General features: G+C 32.2%; 1 protein-coding gene across 5 annotated transcripts in view; it reads right to left on the reverse strand.

Annotated features, from left to right (window-relative positions):
• Window positions 1-1,343: 1,343 nt before the first annotated feature.
• The window catches only part of LOC141451120 (protein fem-1 homolog CG6966), a 357,494-nt gene continuing 338,726 nt past the window's right edge, over window positions 1,344-20,111 (reverse strand). For all 5 annotated transcript variants that reach the window (XM_074122231.1, XM_074122228.1, XM_074122230.1 and 2 more), the window contains 8 exons: window positions 12,229-12,388; window positions 10,518-10,718; window positions 10,220-10,438; window positions 8,648-8,837; window positions 6,980-7,177; window positions 5,924-6,090; window positions 5,273-5,591; window positions 1,344-4,260 (listed from right to left, as the gene is read on the reverse strand). In XM_074122231.1, the coding sequence (XP_073978332.1) occupies window positions 3,900-4,260; window positions 5,273-5,591; window positions 5,924-6,090; window positions 6,980-7,177; window positions 8,648-8,837; window positions 10,220-10,438; window positions 10,518-10,718; window positions 12,229-12,388 (1,815 nt within the window). In that variant the 3' untranslated portion in view covers window positions 1,344-3,899. The remainder of the gene's footprint in view (window positions 4,261-5,272; window positions 5,592-5,923; window positions 6,091-6,979; window positions 7,178-8,647; window positions 8,838-10,219; window positions 10,439-10,517; window positions 10,719-12,228; window positions 12,389-20,111) is intronic.

Genomic DNA, 20,111 nt, shown 5'->3' on the forward strand with positions numbered 1-20,111 from the left:
ATACTTCCATTTCGTATAATTTAACAAGTATTAATAGAATAGTGAATTTTATTTTAAAAAATTATAAAACCAAAAATGGTCATTAAAAAAAGTCTATATTGTACAATTAATTCTCAAGAACAGCGTTATTTCGGTGAGCGGTTCCTTCCAGTTCTTAAACATTATTATATCTTCTTTTTAAAAACACAAGAGTATAACTTTCACTATCTATTTAGAACTTTTCGGAGGTGCTCAGGAAGAAAGAATACTACCGATTTCAATCATAATGATGAATTTATGACTCATACTGGCAATATGTTTAATGAATCAATTACAAAACGATGAACAATACTCTACAATAAATTGCTTTTTACTTTATTTTTTTACTCAGAACAAGGTAGGTCGAGATTTCAGTTTAGCGAATTCAGCTACAAATTAAATAAAAACCATTTAATTTGCTGTATAGGTAAAAAAACATTAAAAAAGCATTCTTATGCTATCTAGCGGCAAGTGCTTGAACTAATGCCGTAGAATTGATTCTGCACCGCAGCTATTACTTCAGTTGTAGTACCATTTAAAGGACTGCTTTTCATCTTGCTTGGTAACCAATTTTATAGAATTATTTTTGTATCAGTAAATAAAAACATGGTAAACTTCCAAGGACCTATTTTGCATAACGAAAGACATTTACCGTTTCAGAAAGAAGGTTTCCTACCCTAAACAAAATTTTCGCGTTGCTCCTCTACCCGAACGTAATTCTCATGTATGTATTATTATTAAAAATAATTAAATGTCAGCAGTTTGGAAGTCACTAAATTAAATCAAGGTTAATTTGGCGTAGAATGTCTTACACTTCAATGTATGGGCGTACCACTTCAGCATAGAAAGCAATTCCAAATAGCGTTAGCGAAACCATTAGTTCAAGCATTTGCCGCTAGATAGCATAAGTATGCTTTTTTAATGTCTTTTTTTCTGTTATCTTGGAGTATGATTATATGGAGTATGGACATAACTTAAGACGAAGTTATATTGATAATAGATAATATGGCCCGAAATTAAGTGGATTTAGATTTCAAATTCACATTGGTTAACTGAATAGTGGTCTAATTTTGGATAAGGAGCCTGAAAATAAGAATTGTTTTTCGAAATCTAAGCGAAGTACATATTTGAGCTCACACCAATACTTGTTTCAGAACACTCGTCTAAGAATTACAAATCTATGTAAATTTTGTTTATTTTATTTTTACGCAAACATAATATTAAACCAGAAAATTCCTCAAAACAGAAATAGTATTTGTTTTATTAAAATCGGACTTCGTCCGAAGACAAAATAATACTGGAAATAAAAAGAAAAATAAACACAATTATTATTATTATAACGTAAATTTATTTTTATTTTACTGTACACCACTCAAAATACATTGCATCATTTACTGACACCTCCAAAATTTTTTTAGATTTATTACTTTTTTTTTTATCACAAGAGCAATTCATCATTTTAAAACCCAAATTAATAGGACATACTTTTAATTAAATAAAAACGGTATTACCTAGGGTGTTAATAAGAAGTCAAAATAAAATAAAGATAAATAAAAAAAAAAAAGAATTTGAAAATAACAAAAATTGTCAAAAAATTGTTTCAAAAAAATAACAAACTAAATTGCTAATTTCAAATGTAGGGGATATATATTGTTACTATTTTTTTTTTTTTTTTTTATTAAATTACAAATCATTTGTATAATATACTTAAACATTAAAAGTAACAAAAGAGAAACAAAGAGGAAAATAAATAGATTAACAAATAAAGGACCAGTTTTAATGAGAGACAAGGGCGACATAATGTTTGCTCACACTAAAATATCGAAATTAATTATTTAGGTTTAAGGAGGAATTCAAGTTATATTCCATCCTTTGGACGCTTCCCATTTAAATTATTTAAATATTTTCCATTTTTATTTTGTTTCTATATACTGTTTTTTTTTTTCTTTTAACCAACAACTAACAGTAATATTACATTTAATTAGCTTTGAGAAGAATCGTATTTATTAGGGGTTACTTATACATATTTTTTTGTTTGTTTTAAATAAGGTACGACTATATCATTCATCATTATATCAATAAATAGTATCAAGAAATCAGGCGGTATTCAGAACCATGTTCACCTCTACCACAGTGACCCTGTTTCTTAACATCCAAATCACAGTACTTTGACGATTTTTTTTTTTTTTTTAAAGCGCTTTTGAAGACTTGTTAATAATTAATTACATTATTTAATAAACATAAATGCGGCTAATCACCTACTTTATTGATTTCCTTCGTTTTTCTCGTAAAAAATTATTATAATTGTTTTATTTGTGATTATCACTTCTGGACAATCTCTGAATGTACCTGTTCGAAAGAAACTGTAATTTTCTCTAAGGTTTTCACTGCATATGGGATAGTTATATAGTTGTAAAACTTGGAACAATTTTCTCACTCAAATTGTCTAGGTTGGCATAAAATTATATACCACCAATGCTCAAAAACTAGGATAAGTTTTTCTACTTGATTTTCTCATAAAGACGCTCCATAAACTTTGTAATTATATTTGTTCAACATTTGTTACATAAAACACTTTTCTAATATCAATATTAGATGATTTTAATTTGAAAATTCTGATTATTACTTTTTTTCTCTACTAGTCAAAATGTATTTTCAATCTCAATGAAAGGTAATGTTCGCGTAAAATATAATTTTTAACTTCATACTCCAGTAAAAAAGATATGAATTTATCTAATTATACCAATAGATTAAAAACATGATTTTCACAATACAAAATATTCCCTCTGCAAACTAAAAAATAAAAAAAATAATCTAACATTACAGAAATTACAGCTACAAATGTTTGAGTTGTAATAAAAGAATCGTTCTAAAAAAAATAAATAAATAAAAGCTTTTAGCCTCTTAGTATGTGGTCAAACGTTTTATAGTGTTAATTATCTTCACAGTCAATTATTTCTTCTCAAGAAAAACTCCTATTTTTCAATATTGAAAAAGAGCTGTAAGTTTTGACTAATATATTTCGATTTAAAAAATATATATATTCATAATTCATAATAATATAAATTACAATAACCGCCAGGTAATGTGGAAACCTCAGATGATAGTAAAATTTATTTACAGAAAATTACAGCTTAAGTTCTTTAAATAAAGAAGTGATGATAATTTGTCCAGCAGAATAGTTGCGTTAGTTAAACTAAATGAAAAAAATGAATATTAAATTTCAATTAGACTAACATTTCTTTTGTTTTTCTAAAGAGAAAACCACAATTAAATACAATTATATCGGACAGGAGAGAAATTGTTATTTTAACCAACTAGTTAATTACATAAATTTGATGGCAACAACTTCTAGTTTTACATTTACAATAATTAATTAAACTGCATTTCTTTATTTTCTAATCACTAATAGGCTTTAAAAATTACTACTTCAATAAACTTTTCTTGAGATGTATTCCAGATTTTATTAAATTAAAAAGTAAAATTTGAACATTTTATATTAATCATGCTTTATCATTCCAAATGAGAGGAGGATAAAGTTAATGTAACCTCAATGTAAACAAATAAAAACAAGCACTTTCTTTTTTTGTCTCTCTCTCCATTACTTTTACAAAATTGCCTTCAGGTTCAAACCCCTCTTAGTCTATACTCTCAATGCACATTAATACAAATGTTGTTGTGGTATTTCAAATTTTTTAATGGGAGGTCCCTTCGTAATCGTTTCTTGGGCGAATCATTATTTAAATCAGTCCACCTTTATGCACGACACCAATTTTTTTTTTCCATTCGCTATGTTCAGTCTCTAAATATTCACAAATTTTGTTTGAATTGTTATAACAGCATCTTGTAAACAGAATTTTTTTTTTTTTTTAAATTTTATTTTAATGCTGCAAGACGAAGGGTTCAAGATGTTTTGGTATAGCACCAACAAATGGTATATTATTTGTTCTGACTGTTCTTGCAGCTAGACAAGCTAAAGTTGTATGCCTAAGGGGATTGCAGATCTTATGTAATGGTTGATCATGTGATAAAAGTTTAGCAAATGAATTTCCATTTCCGTCAATAGCATCAAGATGTGCACCATAGGCTAATAGAGCCTGGACCATAGCTGAAGGACAAGGACGGCTGCGAGCGGCCACATGTAATGGTGTACTTCCTGAGTCGTCTAAAGCATTAACATCAGCTCCAACTTTCAACAGAGCGTTCACTAGTGTTGTAGATGGGAATCTGCATGCCGGGTACCTGTGTACATCAATTAACAACATTACCACACAATAATTTAAGTATCTTATTAAAGCAATTCAATAATTATTAGTAAAATAAATTAAATATTAAGTGGACTTATGGAACCCTCAAAAAGTACAAGCAGCTCACACTAAATGCTATCACTTTAAATACACCAACAGCATGTGATCTTTCAATCACAAATGCAACAAACTCGTACGTCATGGGAACACACATTATATGTATACAAAAATACTTGTCTTATCGATTAATTATATCGTTGTGTTACAATAATTGTATTGGCTACATCAAAACCACAATTATTTTCAACACGTATCAATCACAATATTAAAGAAGACTATTGGAATAGCAAAAACACTAAAATTAATTCCCAAAAGAGACTGAAAAATGAAAATGATTTAATGAGCGACTGATCTACACAAATCGTGTTTTTCTTAAATATTCCAAAGATTTTTTTCTTTTGCTCAAAACTTGGACCTCAATTTACGCTGAATAAGTCCAGTTTCATGTAAAGGAGATTCTTTCTGAAAGATATCAAATAATATGTAACGTGTCTAAACTCCCTTAAAACCTACCTAATTTTCTTCCTAAATGATGCTTCTCTACAAAATTGTATTGCTGTACTGAGTGCACTACAGAATCAATCAGTCATATACGTTTAACGCTACAATCCATTTCTCGCTATGAATCTTATTTGAAAATATTTTGAACACTGTCCCTTTTAGGGATGGGATTAGCTGGTTGGTTAGCGAATACTGGATTCCAACGCGGAGATCACGGGTTCGAATCCAGCGGCTGGTCCTTAGATTTTTCTCTTCTTAGGAGCTCACTGTTCGGTGATGGATAGTGTTGTTTGTAACGACAGGATACTGTCTAAAGACCAGCAGTGCACTGAAAAAAGCCCCGGGCGCCAATAACCTCAGATGTTGACGCGCCTTAAATTTAAAAAAAAAAAAAAAAAAGAACTGCCCTTTTTACTGAAGAACCTATGTTAGATAAAAGAGTTTACCTTCCAACCAAACCGGCATCATCACTGCATGCAAGATGTAAAGGACTCTGTCCGCCACGTCCTTTAGGTGCTAGGCTGACTAATTGGTAAATGACGGAATGTGCCGTATGCCATTCAGTCTGGCCAAGTCCAGCTAGTAATTTGACAGTAAGACAAGCTAAATGTAACGATATTACAAGAACTCTATGTAAATGGGCTGGCTCCTGTTTGTCGCCTGCAGCTAAACCAGCTCGCACTTCTTGTACAGCCTTCCTTAAAACTCGTATCATATCGTCGAATGATACAGATGGAACTCGTCGTCCTCGGACACTAGATCTTCCTAAAATCAGTTACAACTTATTATTACGAGGAGAAAGTCACAGATTTCACTTTACAATGGAACTTTAGCAAAAATTTTATTTTTAAAATTAAAAAAATTGCAATAAAAGAATTGCAAATAAAATGAAATGAAATGGAATCTTTTCTTAATTACCCTCAATTTACTGCCATATATTTTTATCTTTAAAAAAAGTTCTGTTTTTGGAAACTAAATACTAAAATTGAATTTTTTCCTTAAACAGCCAGAAAATGGCCTTTGTTTACCACTAAGAAGACTGGTAACCCACATGCCTTAAAATTTAGAAAAATTAAATATAGAAACTACCATCTTACCTTCTTCGCCCATCATAAAAGAGAATAGCTCAGTAAAGCTGAATAGTGAAGATTGTGTCATTGGATTTAATGGTTCTAACATTGCTTGTTGCATATCCAATGCATAAGACCACAAGGAAATGCATCGGGAAAATTTTCCTGCATCAGCATAAACTGCGCCTCGGTATCTGGTGAAAAAAAAAGAAGCAAAATCTGAAATTTACTGAACATGTACCTGTTTAATAACGGCTTTAAAATATTTTGCCTTCTAAAAAAATAAGTCCAACCAGCTTTTCAAAATTTGTAAATTTGAATTATCACTGAAAATACACGTTAGGCAGTGGTTTAATTATGTTTCCGACGGCAATGAATCTATCCACATCGTAGCCTCAAGTGCGATTTCAGTTCAATTCTTTAAAATTGATACACTTTTTTGGATTGGGAAGGGCAATTTTTAAGGTGTTGGTGGAGAGCAATTACACATAATAAGTACATCATTCCTAGAGTGCATTAAACAAAATCTAAAAATCATCTAAAATAAATGCTGCATTTTGGAAACAAAAAATAAAATAGTTGGCCCTGCAGAGTACTAAAAAAAAGAGATCTTTTTCTACACGCTCTTTTCATATTTCCTGCAGAAGAACTCTAGAAGAGGCGCCCGAAACGTCAAATATTGATTGCATCAATTATTATTGAATCTTATTTGCACTTAATGGCCAAAGCAATATTACATCGTGCATTATAAGGAATGAACATTTAGTCCATCATACTTATAAAAACTAGGGCATCACAATTGGTTTCTGAAGCAAGTCCCAAAGGAAAACTTAAAAGTATACATACTTTTCAAACTTAAGAGACACTCCTACACAACAATTTTCAAGAGTATTATGGTTTGCAAATCTGAATAAGTTGACATCTGTTTAAGAAGCCATTAACGGAAATTCCTTAAATTTAGCCGAAATAGGAAATATTTTTTTAATGCTGATTTCCTAATAAATGATCAAGTAATATTATTATCACCACTATTTGTACTTATTCTTCATCCTTAAAATGATTACATGTACAATTTCTACTTACCTGACATAGTAACTAGTATCAGGATGTGCAGGGCCTAATATTCTTTCACGAATTAATAAAGCTTGCATTCTCATTTCGTCTGGATCGGCAAGTAAACTATCTAATTCATCGGCTGTTCTCATTTCGCGGCTATGTTCGTAAGCTTCAACCGTTACTGCTTGTATTGGTTTAGGTAATGCGGGTAATCCATCAATATATCTAGAAAAAAAAAATATATATATAATAATAATTTAAAACTTGTATAATAAAATGTTTTTATTAAAATATATGTACAAATTTTCTGCTGATCACTTTATTATTTTGTTTTACGCTATGAATTATACATAAAAAGTCTTTAAAAACTTAAGTTTTACAGATAAACTATTCTCAATAAACTGTGTTTGCTTTATTACTTGGCCCTACTATGAAATTCTAAACGCATTTAGAATCCTTTTTTCCATGAGTAATATTTAAAAAAAAAAATGCCCGTTATTAAGGAATTGCTGATAAATTGATTGCTGATAATAATGTCAACCGCTCATTAAGATATTATAAGAGTTTTGACTGCTTTAAAGGTAAATTTTTGATTGTTGTAAGGTATACCTTCACAAGTGCAAAGAGATTCCTAAAGAAGTTTCTTCAGGTGAGACTGTATCAAAAATCTTTCTGAAATTCATCATAGAAGTGAGGAACTAAATATAGATTTCATTAAAGAAGTATAAAATGAGAGATTTACAAATCCTTAAAAAGTTTTGAAATCGCTAAATATTTTTATCACAAACATTCTGATCTCCATGTTAAATTGTATTTCTTGCACATCATGCAAAACTGATGCACTCAATTTTGTCATTTTCAGATTGTAAAACATTGATTAAATCAATTTCTATTTGTATAAAAGTGGAATTAGTTGTTACACTTTAAATACCAAAATGGGATGCACATAATGTTGTTATTAACAGCTTTTTGATCGGTTTAAAGGTTATAATTAAGTCTAAATATAGTTTGGAAGTAAATAAACTGCACATTCAGAATGTCATCAAAATGTGTATGTGACTGAAGCAGGCGACTCAGGATAATTACTCTTCATTAGTTTATTTCCAGCGAATCAATCCTGCTAAGATCGACTTCCAACCGTACGAGGAAGCTCCATGAAATGTAGGATATGATTCCTCTAGAACTGAAACACAGGCCTTGCACTTTATATTGTCTCACCACTAAATGCATCCTAAACTTCTTTCAATAAAAACATAGCCCCATTTCTTTTCTTTTTTTCAAGGTGGACATTCATTGGTTGCTCTTTGTCACTAGCACAGCCTCTTACAGGAGATAATGGAAGCGTAACTCGACGATCCGTGAGTGACCCAAATTGTGCAGCTCCTCAGAGATCTTCAGGAGATCTCTGATAATGTGTTACCCTACGATGTTAGCAACATGCAAAAGAGCATGTTATAAGTACCTGAATCAAGTATAGGGGCTAGTGTTTCAGGTGTCCAACATTTCCCAAAGTCTAACCGAAATTTCTTCCATCGGTTTATTCTATTCTGTACTCCTAGGATTTCACTAATCATTCGCGTCACTCTGTAGCAAACACCATTCCCCAACCATTTACAGCAGGCCCACACTCACAAGTACCTGTCTTAAATGGGAGCTTCCAAAGATACATAATATAAACATAAAAATAAATGGTACCTGATATTCATGGCCCTTTTCCATAGATCTAACGCGCCGATCATATCACGTTTTTTATCGACAAAGGTTGCTCCAAGAAGTTCCAGGGCATCTATACTTTCTTCCCTGGTGACTATTTGAGGAAGCTGTATAAGATATTCCACAATATGACTGTGACCTGTGACGCTGGCAGCCAAAAGTGGGGTCATTCCTAAATGAAGAAAACAATAATTACAAATACAAGATTTTTGTTTTTGCTAGATTACTAATGTAATAAAAACAAAAATCAAGTTGAGGCTAAAAAATTTTTAAAAGTGGGTAAAAATTGAACAATAATTGTTTTTAAAAAAAGCGACCCGTAATTTCCAAGCAGAGATATCTGCAAGGGCTCTTAAAACTACAGAAATACCATGAACTAAAACAAACGGAGAGAATGTCAATATGAATGTTGGATTAATCTTAGACGCCTTAGATGTCTAAAATACGCGAGCGATATGGTCAATTTTTTAGCAATCAAAAGGAGAAACTAACATTTTTTTAGGTAGACACAAAAAAGGTATGTCGAAACGAGAGGAACTGATTAAGGCAGCCAACACAAATGGATATCAGTGTCTCAAAATTCAGGTATTTCTGTCAGCTTACAATTCGGCTGTAATAATTTTAACAATATGCAGCTGTAACTGCATAATAACATTGACCTCTTTGCAAATTGTCTCAGATAGCAACAAAAATAAAAAAAGTATGCTCATTGCCTCAGGCTCTTTGCATTATTTTTCATATTCGCAATGTTTACGGCAGGAATAAGGATCGTCTTAATTAAATTGCTTCAGAGTGTGTTAACAAAGTAAACCTTCACTGCAAACATAGATCATTTTATGTTTAAGTAACCGTTTGACCACGTCATGCATTCTGTCATATGCAACTATGTGATAATTGGCTGTGACAATGCATTTCGCTTACTTAACCATAAATCTTAAAATGTTTAATTTCAAGATAAAATATGTTTTAGAGAAGATTTGGGAAGTTACAAAATTCAAAGTTAAAGAAAATGTAAAAGATATTTCGTGAATTACATAGAATAACTTGAACCTTTATTTGTTTCGAATTTTTTGGAGAAGCTTTGCACAATTCCATTTCCACAACATTTTTCTAATCGGGATCATCGTAGCCCTGAATTTGTGCCGAATATGGCAAGTAAATAATTAAAAAAAAAAATGTAAAAACACTTTAAACAATCATATCATCGATCCATATCATTACATCAGCCTCAATGGGCGGAGTAGCCATTCAGTAATCGATATTGACTCTAATGATATTTAAATCTGATTTAATTCATTTTAAACTCTGTCAAGCGTTATTGATGAGCATAAAAAATGGAACTTGGATTTCATTCTAAAAATTAATGCTGCCGCGCTTCTACTGCTCTCTGTTGATTTTCCTTTAAACTGTGGACTTCAGAAATATGTATTTTCAATTTTAAGTGAAAAAATTAGCTACCCAATACACAAAAACTTCATAGGGGAAATGTATGTAGCCGAACGGCTACTTCAAGCAGGATAGGTTTTACTACAAAGCTAAGAATACTGTAATTACCATAGGAGTCGACATCCATCTTCGCACCATGGTCTATAAGCATTTTCAGTATGTTGAGCGAACCAGATTCAGCGCAATCATGTAGAGCGGTATTGCCTTTAACGCTTTTCCTGTTAACATTAGCTCCAAGGCCAAGCAAGTAATGCGCTATTTGGTAATGGCCTTTATAGCAAGCTATCATTAAACATGTGTGACCATGCCTATTTGATACTTCAATATCTGGAAAAAAATAAAAAATAGATAAGCACTATTTTGGGTAAATAAGGTTACAGATACGGAATTTTAGATTCATACATACCAGCCCCCATTTCGACAAGGAACTTTACTATTTCATAATGTCCATCAAAGCAAGCTGCTCTTAAAGGAGTTGAATTAGTTTTTGTAGTAGAATTAACACAAGCGCCTCTCTTGACCAGAAATTTAACTACGGCGAAATGGCCTGCAGCAGCTGCGCACCACAGAGGAGGAGCTCCTTCTATCGTCTCGCCATCGAATACAACTATAACAGAGGTTCTCAAATTATGATACCTTAAGGTTTCATGATTTAATAAGCATTTCATCATAAAAAAACCCGAAACAATAATTTTACTAAGCGTAGAACCAGTACTTGTACAGACAACTTGAGTTCAAGGGACATAATCGTGGACTGGTACCGCAAGATATACCTAGAAGTGACCCTGAAAGACAAGCTGGTCCATCACTCCCCACGTCAGAATCAACAGGCAAGCTGTACGTGCACTGTTTCTTCTCTTTTCCAGGTTTCTAAACTGCTTTGAGAAGAATAAACACTTACTGTACAAGGCGGTGCTGTATGCACTGTTTTCGTTTGCCACTGTATACATCATTTCCAGGTCTGGAGCCTAACAAGCAAAACTAACAATGCCAATAACCAGGTAATCTAAAATAAGTTTCTCTAATTAGTCCCGAAATAACTACGGTATAACCCAGATATCCGAACTAAATGAAATGTGCAATGTGAATTCGATAAAGAAACGTATTCTCCACTATGTAGAATTCTCCATATTCATAGCCACACTCTTCACATTTATTTATATTTTATTATAAGTGAGCATGTTTATTGTTTTTCTAAGAGGTTTCAGTTTTTCATATAACATTAGAGATATATAATCCAGTTTGGTTTAGTTATTTTCACTTTGTGTTTACCTCTTGCACTACACTTTCTGAGTGAGGAAGGTTACATGGTGTGTTATTCAAAATGTTAATGAATCATAAAATATCACTGTAAAATTATTGTAATAAAATGGAAAATCTAGTACTTGTTTTAAGGATCGGTTAGTTTTATGCATGTATAATGCTGTAGAATTGTACATTCTAAGTTTTAATTTATTCGAGGGGGGCGCGCGAATTTAAGCAGCTGAACTATACCTGTTTCATTTATATGGGAATAATTATTGTTAAAGAAAATATTATATAATATATTCATCCATATTTTATCTAAATTTATCATCACTAAATTATAATGTTGGTTCAAATTCTGAAATTTAAGTAAATTTTTCAACTTAGTTACTTGCGAGAAATGTTTTCACACCAGATATTTACTCTCAAATTAGAACTGTAGTTCAAATATAATTGAATAAGAAGCAGAAATATTTTCTTTATATGGGGGAATTATTTATTAATTTTTCAATTCTTATCAGTCTCATTCTTAGGTCGCAAGCTCTCGGAGCTTTTTTCAGCGCATAGCGCTCTCCGAACAGTGCTTTCTCATCACTGACAACTCTGTCTATTACCGGACATTGTGCTGTAAGACTGGTAGGAAGAGGAAGTCTAAGATAGGCACGATTTGAAGCTGGGATCTCCGCTTGGAGCTCTAGTACACTAAACCACTCGATTGAAGAATTATTTATTATTTTTTAAGTAAATTTCGATTTGAATGCAGTAAGTACCTCCTCAAGAGTCTGCCTTGAATATTCACAAGAACTTTATTCTAAATAAATGATGATGTTGTTTTATACTTTTTAAATAATAATAATAAATAAGTAGCTTACCTGAGCCAGGTTGTTCGAGATCAGCATTACATCTTTCGACCAGATATTCTACAACATCGTAGTGTCCGTTTCGACAGGCCATTACTAAAGGTGTGGCTCCGTTCGTTTTTGTTGCAATCAATCGTAACACCTCGTCAGAGGTGCGATGATCCAAAAATACCTGTAAAATAAGAAAAAATGTAAGATTACATTTTTTTTTTTCGCGTTATGTGTGTATTAAAACTGTTTAGTAGGATAGTTGTAAACGGGTTTAATACTATTGTATTGGGCATGAAAATAAATGATTTTACACACACTTGCATCCAGTGGCAAATAATGTTTTAACAAATTTGAGGGTTGCAGCTAAAATTAGAGTAATCTTTAAGTTTTCACAAGACTTAAATGGAAATGAAATTCTAATATCGAAGCAAGTTTTTTTTTTTTTAATCGACTCATAGAATTTTCCCTTCTCTCCTTAATTGACCGCAATCAAACTGCAAGTAGCTACCACAGACATGCGAGGCAGCGCGTGCCTGAAGTTCAAGGTCAGTATGGTTAATCGATCAAGCGAGGTCTGGAAGTTTCATGAAATCAGGGGCTCGACCTTCATCAGGTCATTAATCTGCCCCCTCTTTCTGCCCAGTTTCATATTGGCTGATGTGTTGTCATATACTATTGTTTCTTGCTTCTTCTCTTCCTAATTATTTTTAACTCAGCTCTGTTATATTACGACATATTTAGAAACTAGTTTAGGCTTTGAGTTGTTTTATTTAAAACAAAGACAAAACAATAAAATGCAAAGATGAACATCTGTCTGGAAACAGAATATTTTAGGAAGGGTATATTCCGCTCTAGAATAATTTAAATTTATGGAGAGTCATCAAAGATATCCACGATTTAAGCAACAACTTTGGTTTTGGTTTTTAGTGGAAGTTTTTAAAATCGATCTCACGTCATAGTTCTAACAGAAATCCACTCCGAATTTCATGTGGCTTACTGAGAAAATCCAGATTAAAATTACTCTCTCACAAACTACTGTTTTTTTCTTTCTTAAATTTAATTTAACGAAATGGCAGTTCTATGAAAGTCACATTAAAATCAGAATTCTTAGCTTCGATACTATTCAAAACATTTGGAAACCAAATCAAATCGTTAATGAACAAATTAGTTAAGTTAACTGGCATTTTTTCCCCACAGTCTTGTATTTAATTTTTCTCTTATTATTGCATTGAATTAGAAAATATTCATTTTGGGACCATAATTATCCTGTTTCCAACCAATAAAACAAGGTGCTGCTGAGAAATAGTCAAACATAACTACTACGTGCATGTATTTTATGTTTCCCTTATTTATATCTATACGATATTGCTCTCATTGTATGAAATCAGCTATTAAACAGTGGTATTTATAATCGCAATATACAGTTGCATGGGAACAAAAGTGCTGGTTGATCAATATTGCAGAATACAGTTTGTAAATAAAACTCTTATACAAAGTTGGACAACAACTGCAACTTGAAATCAATACTTATCAACAATACTTTCACTTGATATACCTAGTGCCATTCCATTTTAAGCAATTACATGTAAATGTTTTTTAAATTGTAAACATTCTATTGCATTGTTTTTATAAATCTATTTCTATATTTTATTTATATTAGGACATGGCTTTTTAGAGCCCTCAGCCTAGCAGTGTTTTCTCGTTACAGCTTGCTCGGTGCTTGTCGAGAGTGAACTGTAAGAGGCTTTTTCCTGAAAGAGAAAAATCTCAAGGATCCCTCGTTCTCCAGCCCTATGCAGTCTTAAAGATCTTGGCCAGATAACTTAAGGCACGATTTTAGATGGTAAAAGTTTGAAGTCGGATGATGTGGGATTTTTTGTTTTGAACACTTTTCTAGAGCTGTATTCTTTTCACAGCAGAGTCACCAAGTGTAGTGTGCGATATAGTAACAACGTAAGTGAAATCGAAATCTCTACACTAAACTAATTATTCTACCTCTGATAAAGGACGAAAACGCGAGTAATACATGTAACATGAGTGCTATATAGAACAAAAAATCAAAGATATTAATCAGCACTACGGACCTAACCACATGTTCAGTAAGAAATAAGTTCGTCTGTTCGCATAGCAGGTAAAGAAAGTTAGCTGGGCAGCGGAAAGCCTCAAATACTGGTTCAGTTCTACCAACTTCTTCATGTAATGCCGGCAGGGTAAGGCATGGTTTCCGGACTAGTGTAAATACCAAAACTTTTTACCGCTATAGGCAAGTTATGCTAGAACTTTTAAGAAGTAAAGAAGAAAGAACACTAATGAATAGTGCAATAAACATTTTTAACAGTGTTAAACAATTTATCTATCAATTAATAGTTCTAGCTTTTAGTGTTTTGTAACATTTGTAAATAACAAAGTTTGTGTTGCTCAACATCACCACCAAACTGTTATACTTGTAGTAGAAGTTCTACATAGCTAGAGGCTGTACCTGCCTATAGGAGTATCAGACTGTAAGAATATTGTAGCAATGTCCTAAGCAACAACCTAAGCAACGTCAAAGAAATTCATCAATGCACAAATAAGGAAAACACAACACCGGAAGTCGGCCAAATTCAGTCACAAACGCTCAAATAGATCCTAACGTAAACAGTATCTCAGAGCCCATTGAAGCACGAGGGTCGTTTGAAAAGTCCGTGCAAAAATAAAAACTACTTAATTTTTTGGGGTAAACCTTTTTTATTTTTCAACATAGTCTCCTTTTAGGCTTATACACTTCGTCCAACGCTGCTCTAGTTTGTTGATCCCTTCCGAATAATAGGATTTGTCCAAGTCTGAAAAATAGCCATTCGTTTCTGCAATCACCTCCTCGTTTGAATAAAATCTTTTTCCCGCCAGCCATTTCTTCATATTGGGGAACAAATAGTAGTCCGAGAGAGCCAAGTCTGGAGAATAGGGGGGATGTGAAACGAGTTGGAACCCTATTTCCGTTAATTTTGCGACCACAACTGCTGAGGTGTGAGCTGGTGCGTTGTCGTTATGGAAAAGGACTTTTTTGTGGGCCAATCGTGGGCGTTTTTCTTGCAGCTCGGTTTTCAAACGGTCCAATAACGATGAATAATATGCACCTGTAATAGTTTTACCCTTTTCCAGATAGTCGATGAGGATTATTCCTTGCGAATCCCAAAAGACAGTCGCCATAATCTTTCCGGCCGAAGGAACGGTCTTCGCCTTTTTGCGAAATGCCTCCTGAGGCGTTTTGCCTTTCATAAAGTAGTGTTTAATCAACACACGAAATTCTTTTTCGTCCATTTTTTGAAAATCACTCGACTTCCTCGATTCAAACGAATGCCAAACACAAAGAAATAGACCGATCTGGCTGAAACTTGGTGTGTGTTCTTCCAAGAGATGCTACTAACTAAACATAACCTCGATACGCGCCAGTGGTGCTATCTCTCTGACTTTGCACGGACTTTTCAAACGACCCTCGTAACTGCCATCATTAGTCTGTAAAACAAGAAACCAAAACTCCATTATATTTCTGACGTGAATTAACTGCGTCAAGTCATAAATACATTACAAGAATCCAAATAAATAAGACACAGTTCGAACCATTTAATGATTGTAGTGGCAGTGACAAAGTTTAATTGTAGTGGCAGTGCCAAAGTTGAGTTATTAGTACTTTATTCTCTATTTCTTAATACACTTTTCGCCACTCCCAAAAACCAAATATCCAATAAACTAATGACCCTTTCATATTTCTTTGGTGTCCACCAGGTAATTACTCTAGTTTTCGGAACAACGATTTGGAGCAATGTGAAATGTGATCAATTATACAATATATTTTCAAAGTAACATAAGTCTAAAATGTTACTGGCACCAACTGTACAAGTAAGAATGTTTGGACTAGAGTAGAAAACAAAGGATCTTCCAACTAATTTGCAAAAGAATGCGACTGTTGTTGCCAACAAAAAAAAGTATATTAATTTTATACAATGAGTTTCATTGAACCCAACTAACTAAGAGGTAATTTAGGAATATTGTTTAATTTATTTAAAGTTTTATATAGAACAAAAATTATATTTAAACCAGAATTACATGGACAAAAGCAATAAACTATAGTATAGAAATAGACAAATTTCTTTATGAAAGTTGCGAGTCGTTTGCTAGTTGTCCCTTTCACTCTGTAAATTTTTATTTTAGTTTGGTGATTCGTCTCGAATGAAAGATCATCTTTTTTACAAAACCGCCTCATGATTATACGAGAGCGAGTTATTTGATCTACTACAAAGCGTTTAAGCAAGTTAATTAAAGAGTAATTATTCTCTAACCGCCATTATATTCAGCTAACCATTGACTAAAGTTTATTTGATTAATGGATCTCGCGTTTATGTTACGAATAATAATAATAATCAGCCGTGCCTAACTTGAAAACAATATTACCACCATTAATGATTATAATTTAAATTACGTAGTGTTTCACTTCTCAAAAGTAACACTTTAAAACGGCTTAAGAGGTCTTCACAGCCCATCTTAAAACACCAATTTGTAAAGAATATTTCGTCCATTGAAAGTTTTGAATATTTTATTGCCTTAAATCAGCGTTTCCCAACTGTGGTATGCGAAAAATAATCAATAATGGCGGACATAAAAAATAAATAAATTCATGAAAATATCATGGAAACGTTTTTTTCCCCTATAATATATAAAAATTATTTTAATCGATAATATTGTACAGTAAAGTTGTTCATATACATACAGTAATAAGGTTTAGTCTGTCTCAAGATATACGAGAAAATATAATAACACATTTAACTGGATTAAAATTGTCTTTCATGGAGTACTTTCCAAAACCCGAAAACACAAATGATAACTGGATTTAAAACCCCTTCTATATAGAAAATTTAGAAAAAGCTACATCATTATCGATAAAAGATAAAGAAAATTTAATAGAATTATCACCACACAACCTAAATGATAACTATATACAGATCTGCTTAAAGAGACTGATTGTAATGAGTAAGCTCTATCCAAGCAACATTATATTTAATTGGTACTTACTGGTATTGAATGCTTCGAAGATTTTAATTTAGAAGATTTGGGCACAAATATAATAATCCCAAAGGAGAACTTTGTAAATTAACAAATAATTTTGAGAAAAATACGTAAGCAATTTTTAATTATTTAAAAAAAGTTTTAAAACTAGATCTTACACTTTACAAAATTTATAAAATGATAATAATAATTACAAACAAAGATAATAATTAGCATACTGGACTCCCACGCGGAGGTCCCGGGTTCGAATCCAGCAGCTGACCCTTAGATTTTCTCTTCCTAGGAGCTTCTTACAGCTCACTGTCCGGTGATGGACAGTGTTGTCTGTAACGAGAGAACACTGTCCGGAGGCCGGCAGTGCACTGGAAAAAGCTCCGGGCGCTAATAACCTCAGCTGTTGATGCGCAAAAAAAAAAAAAAAAAAAATAATAATAATAATAAAATAATACACTCGGATTAATATTTTCACGAAATACAATCATTTTTAGGAAGTGGTACAATTTAGCATGATGTACTTACCAAGTGGTACGCGAGCCAAAAAAGGTTGGGAAATGCTGCCTTAAATAGTCAGCTGATGGGCAAATTTTTTACCAAAAAGAAATCGGCCATCTTTTTAGATAGTTAGATGAGCAACTTTTAGTCGGTAGATCGACTCCATAATTTAATAAAATCAACTGAACTCTCAGCCGACTGAATAACATGCAGTGTACAGTTATAGAGGCGACACACCAGTGTATTTTATATGGGTACTTCAAAAGAATATTTAGAGGCTAATTTTCTGGGATCCCCACATTCAATTTTATGAGAGAAAAAAACATTTCATATAAAAGCAAAGAAAAAAAAACTGTTAAGATTTAATCTATTTTGGTCAAGATAAATTTTCAAAAGATGTGACTACTAAGTTTCTTTCACGGATCAAAACTCTAAAATAACTTTTTCTGACCCAGTGGACGGACATCAAACTGTGTAAAAAAAGTTAACACGTTAATAGCGGTAAGCTGGAATAAAAATATTTAAAGATACAAATAAAATAAAAAAAGTTGTATAAATATTTTGAATTGGGTTAAAATATGCTAAATTTGAGTTCTAGAACGTTTATGACTTGTTGTTCACCAGATTTTAATAATTCAGCTCTTCGAAAATGAAAAATAGTTCTTCAATCTTCCTTCTTAACCCACACAAAAAAATAAACAAATTACCTTTGTTTAAGTTGTAAATATTTGCACTTAATGAATATTAAACATTAATTTACAAAATTGAATAATTTAAATCAAACTCAACACTTCAGTTGAATGCTTTAAATGCATAAACTTTACAAAACTTGTAATTATTCAAAGGTTATTTATGACATCTTGTTCAACGTAAGTTTCTCGCTTATTATTGGTTAAGTATGAATAAAAACGCTTATATTAACTATAAATCCTCTTAAATAATAACAAAAATATAGTTATTATTTAAAGATAATGTCATTCACCCAAAAAGTCAATCAATTTGCACAATTTCAATGATTTTCAACTAATCAGAGGTATGTTTCAAGCGATAATTTCACTAAAAAACTCAACAGCCAATCAGTTTGCATAATTTCAATGATTTCAACCAATCAAGTGCTTGTTACAGCTATAATACAACTTCGGCTGTACAAAAATGAAAATGTGGTTAGGCCCGTAATGCTGGATATCTTTCGATTTTATCGTTTGTATCACGCATATTTATCGTATCATATCCCTGACTGGTTTAGAACTTTCATCTACAATAAGAGATAGATTATTAGAGATTTCGAATTTACTAACGACACTACCTCGCATTTCATTTGCTGATTGAGTAAGGTCATTCAGTTTTACCATTCGTGCAATACTTTTTCGTCGGTAATTTTTAGAAATTATTGCACATCTCTTCTTAAACACGGCAGTCGTTTTAATATAGATACTCAAAAAATATCCAAACGTAACTTACATCAGCTTTACATTATTCAAGAAAGCCGAACAGAAGGGTCATGAACTTATGATCCTACTTTGACTTCAAATTTTTGTACGATCAAGGAATCGCTTGCGAGCATAAGGCAAGGTTATCTTGGTAAAGGCTAGGATTTTCTATTAAGTAAATCCAATCATTCCGTACAGATTCCTCAAAGATAATGCCGAATATCAGAGCACTGCTCTTCTTAAGCAGGTTCAACTTCCGTTCTGTCAATAGGCTGTGCGTGTCTACTGAATCTTGGTACAACCCATCCTCGCCAAAAAATGCTAAAGTTATCTTACTTGGACTAAATGAAATGACTAATTTTAATTAGAAGTAAACTTGAAGTTAGCGTTCAGAGGATATAAAAACAAAGAACATTCTTTGTTACGTATGAAGAGTGTGGTATAGTGCGTATGAGAAGGGGCAACATAACCTTTCACAATTGTAACCTTGACATAGCGATACATTTGGCATTGGCCGATCCATATTCGGCAGATTGACTTCATACCAAATACGAAAATACAATCCTCTTTCTCTAATTCCCCTATTGGCCAACCATAACCACATCTTTAATTTATATTTATTAAAATATTTTTATGTTGTCAAAAAGCACGATAAATTTTGATTTCCTTACATGTAACAACACAACATACTAGCAATATTAAATTTTTCTTATACATTTCTTCGACTATGGTTATATTATGTAATTTTTTTTTTTATTTCAGCTTATTATTTAATTTGAAAATGTTAAGGTCGATTTGTCTTGACAATGTTATTTACCCATTATTGAAACAAATAATAAGGAAAATATTTATAAATTGGCTGTTTGATATGGATGTTTTCATGGCTTAGGAAACAGACCTTTTGAAAAAGGTATTCAAGAGTTTGAATTTAATATTAGC

This window comes from Rhodnius prolixus, unplaced genomic scaffold (assembly GCF_049639745.1).
Source record: "Rhodnius prolixus isolate KJV_2025 unplaced genomic scaffold, Rpr scaffold_8, whole genome shotgun sequence".
NCBI classification, from domain to species: Eukaryota; Metazoa; Arthropoda; class Insecta; order Hemiptera; family Reduviidae; genus Rhodnius; species Rhodnius prolixus.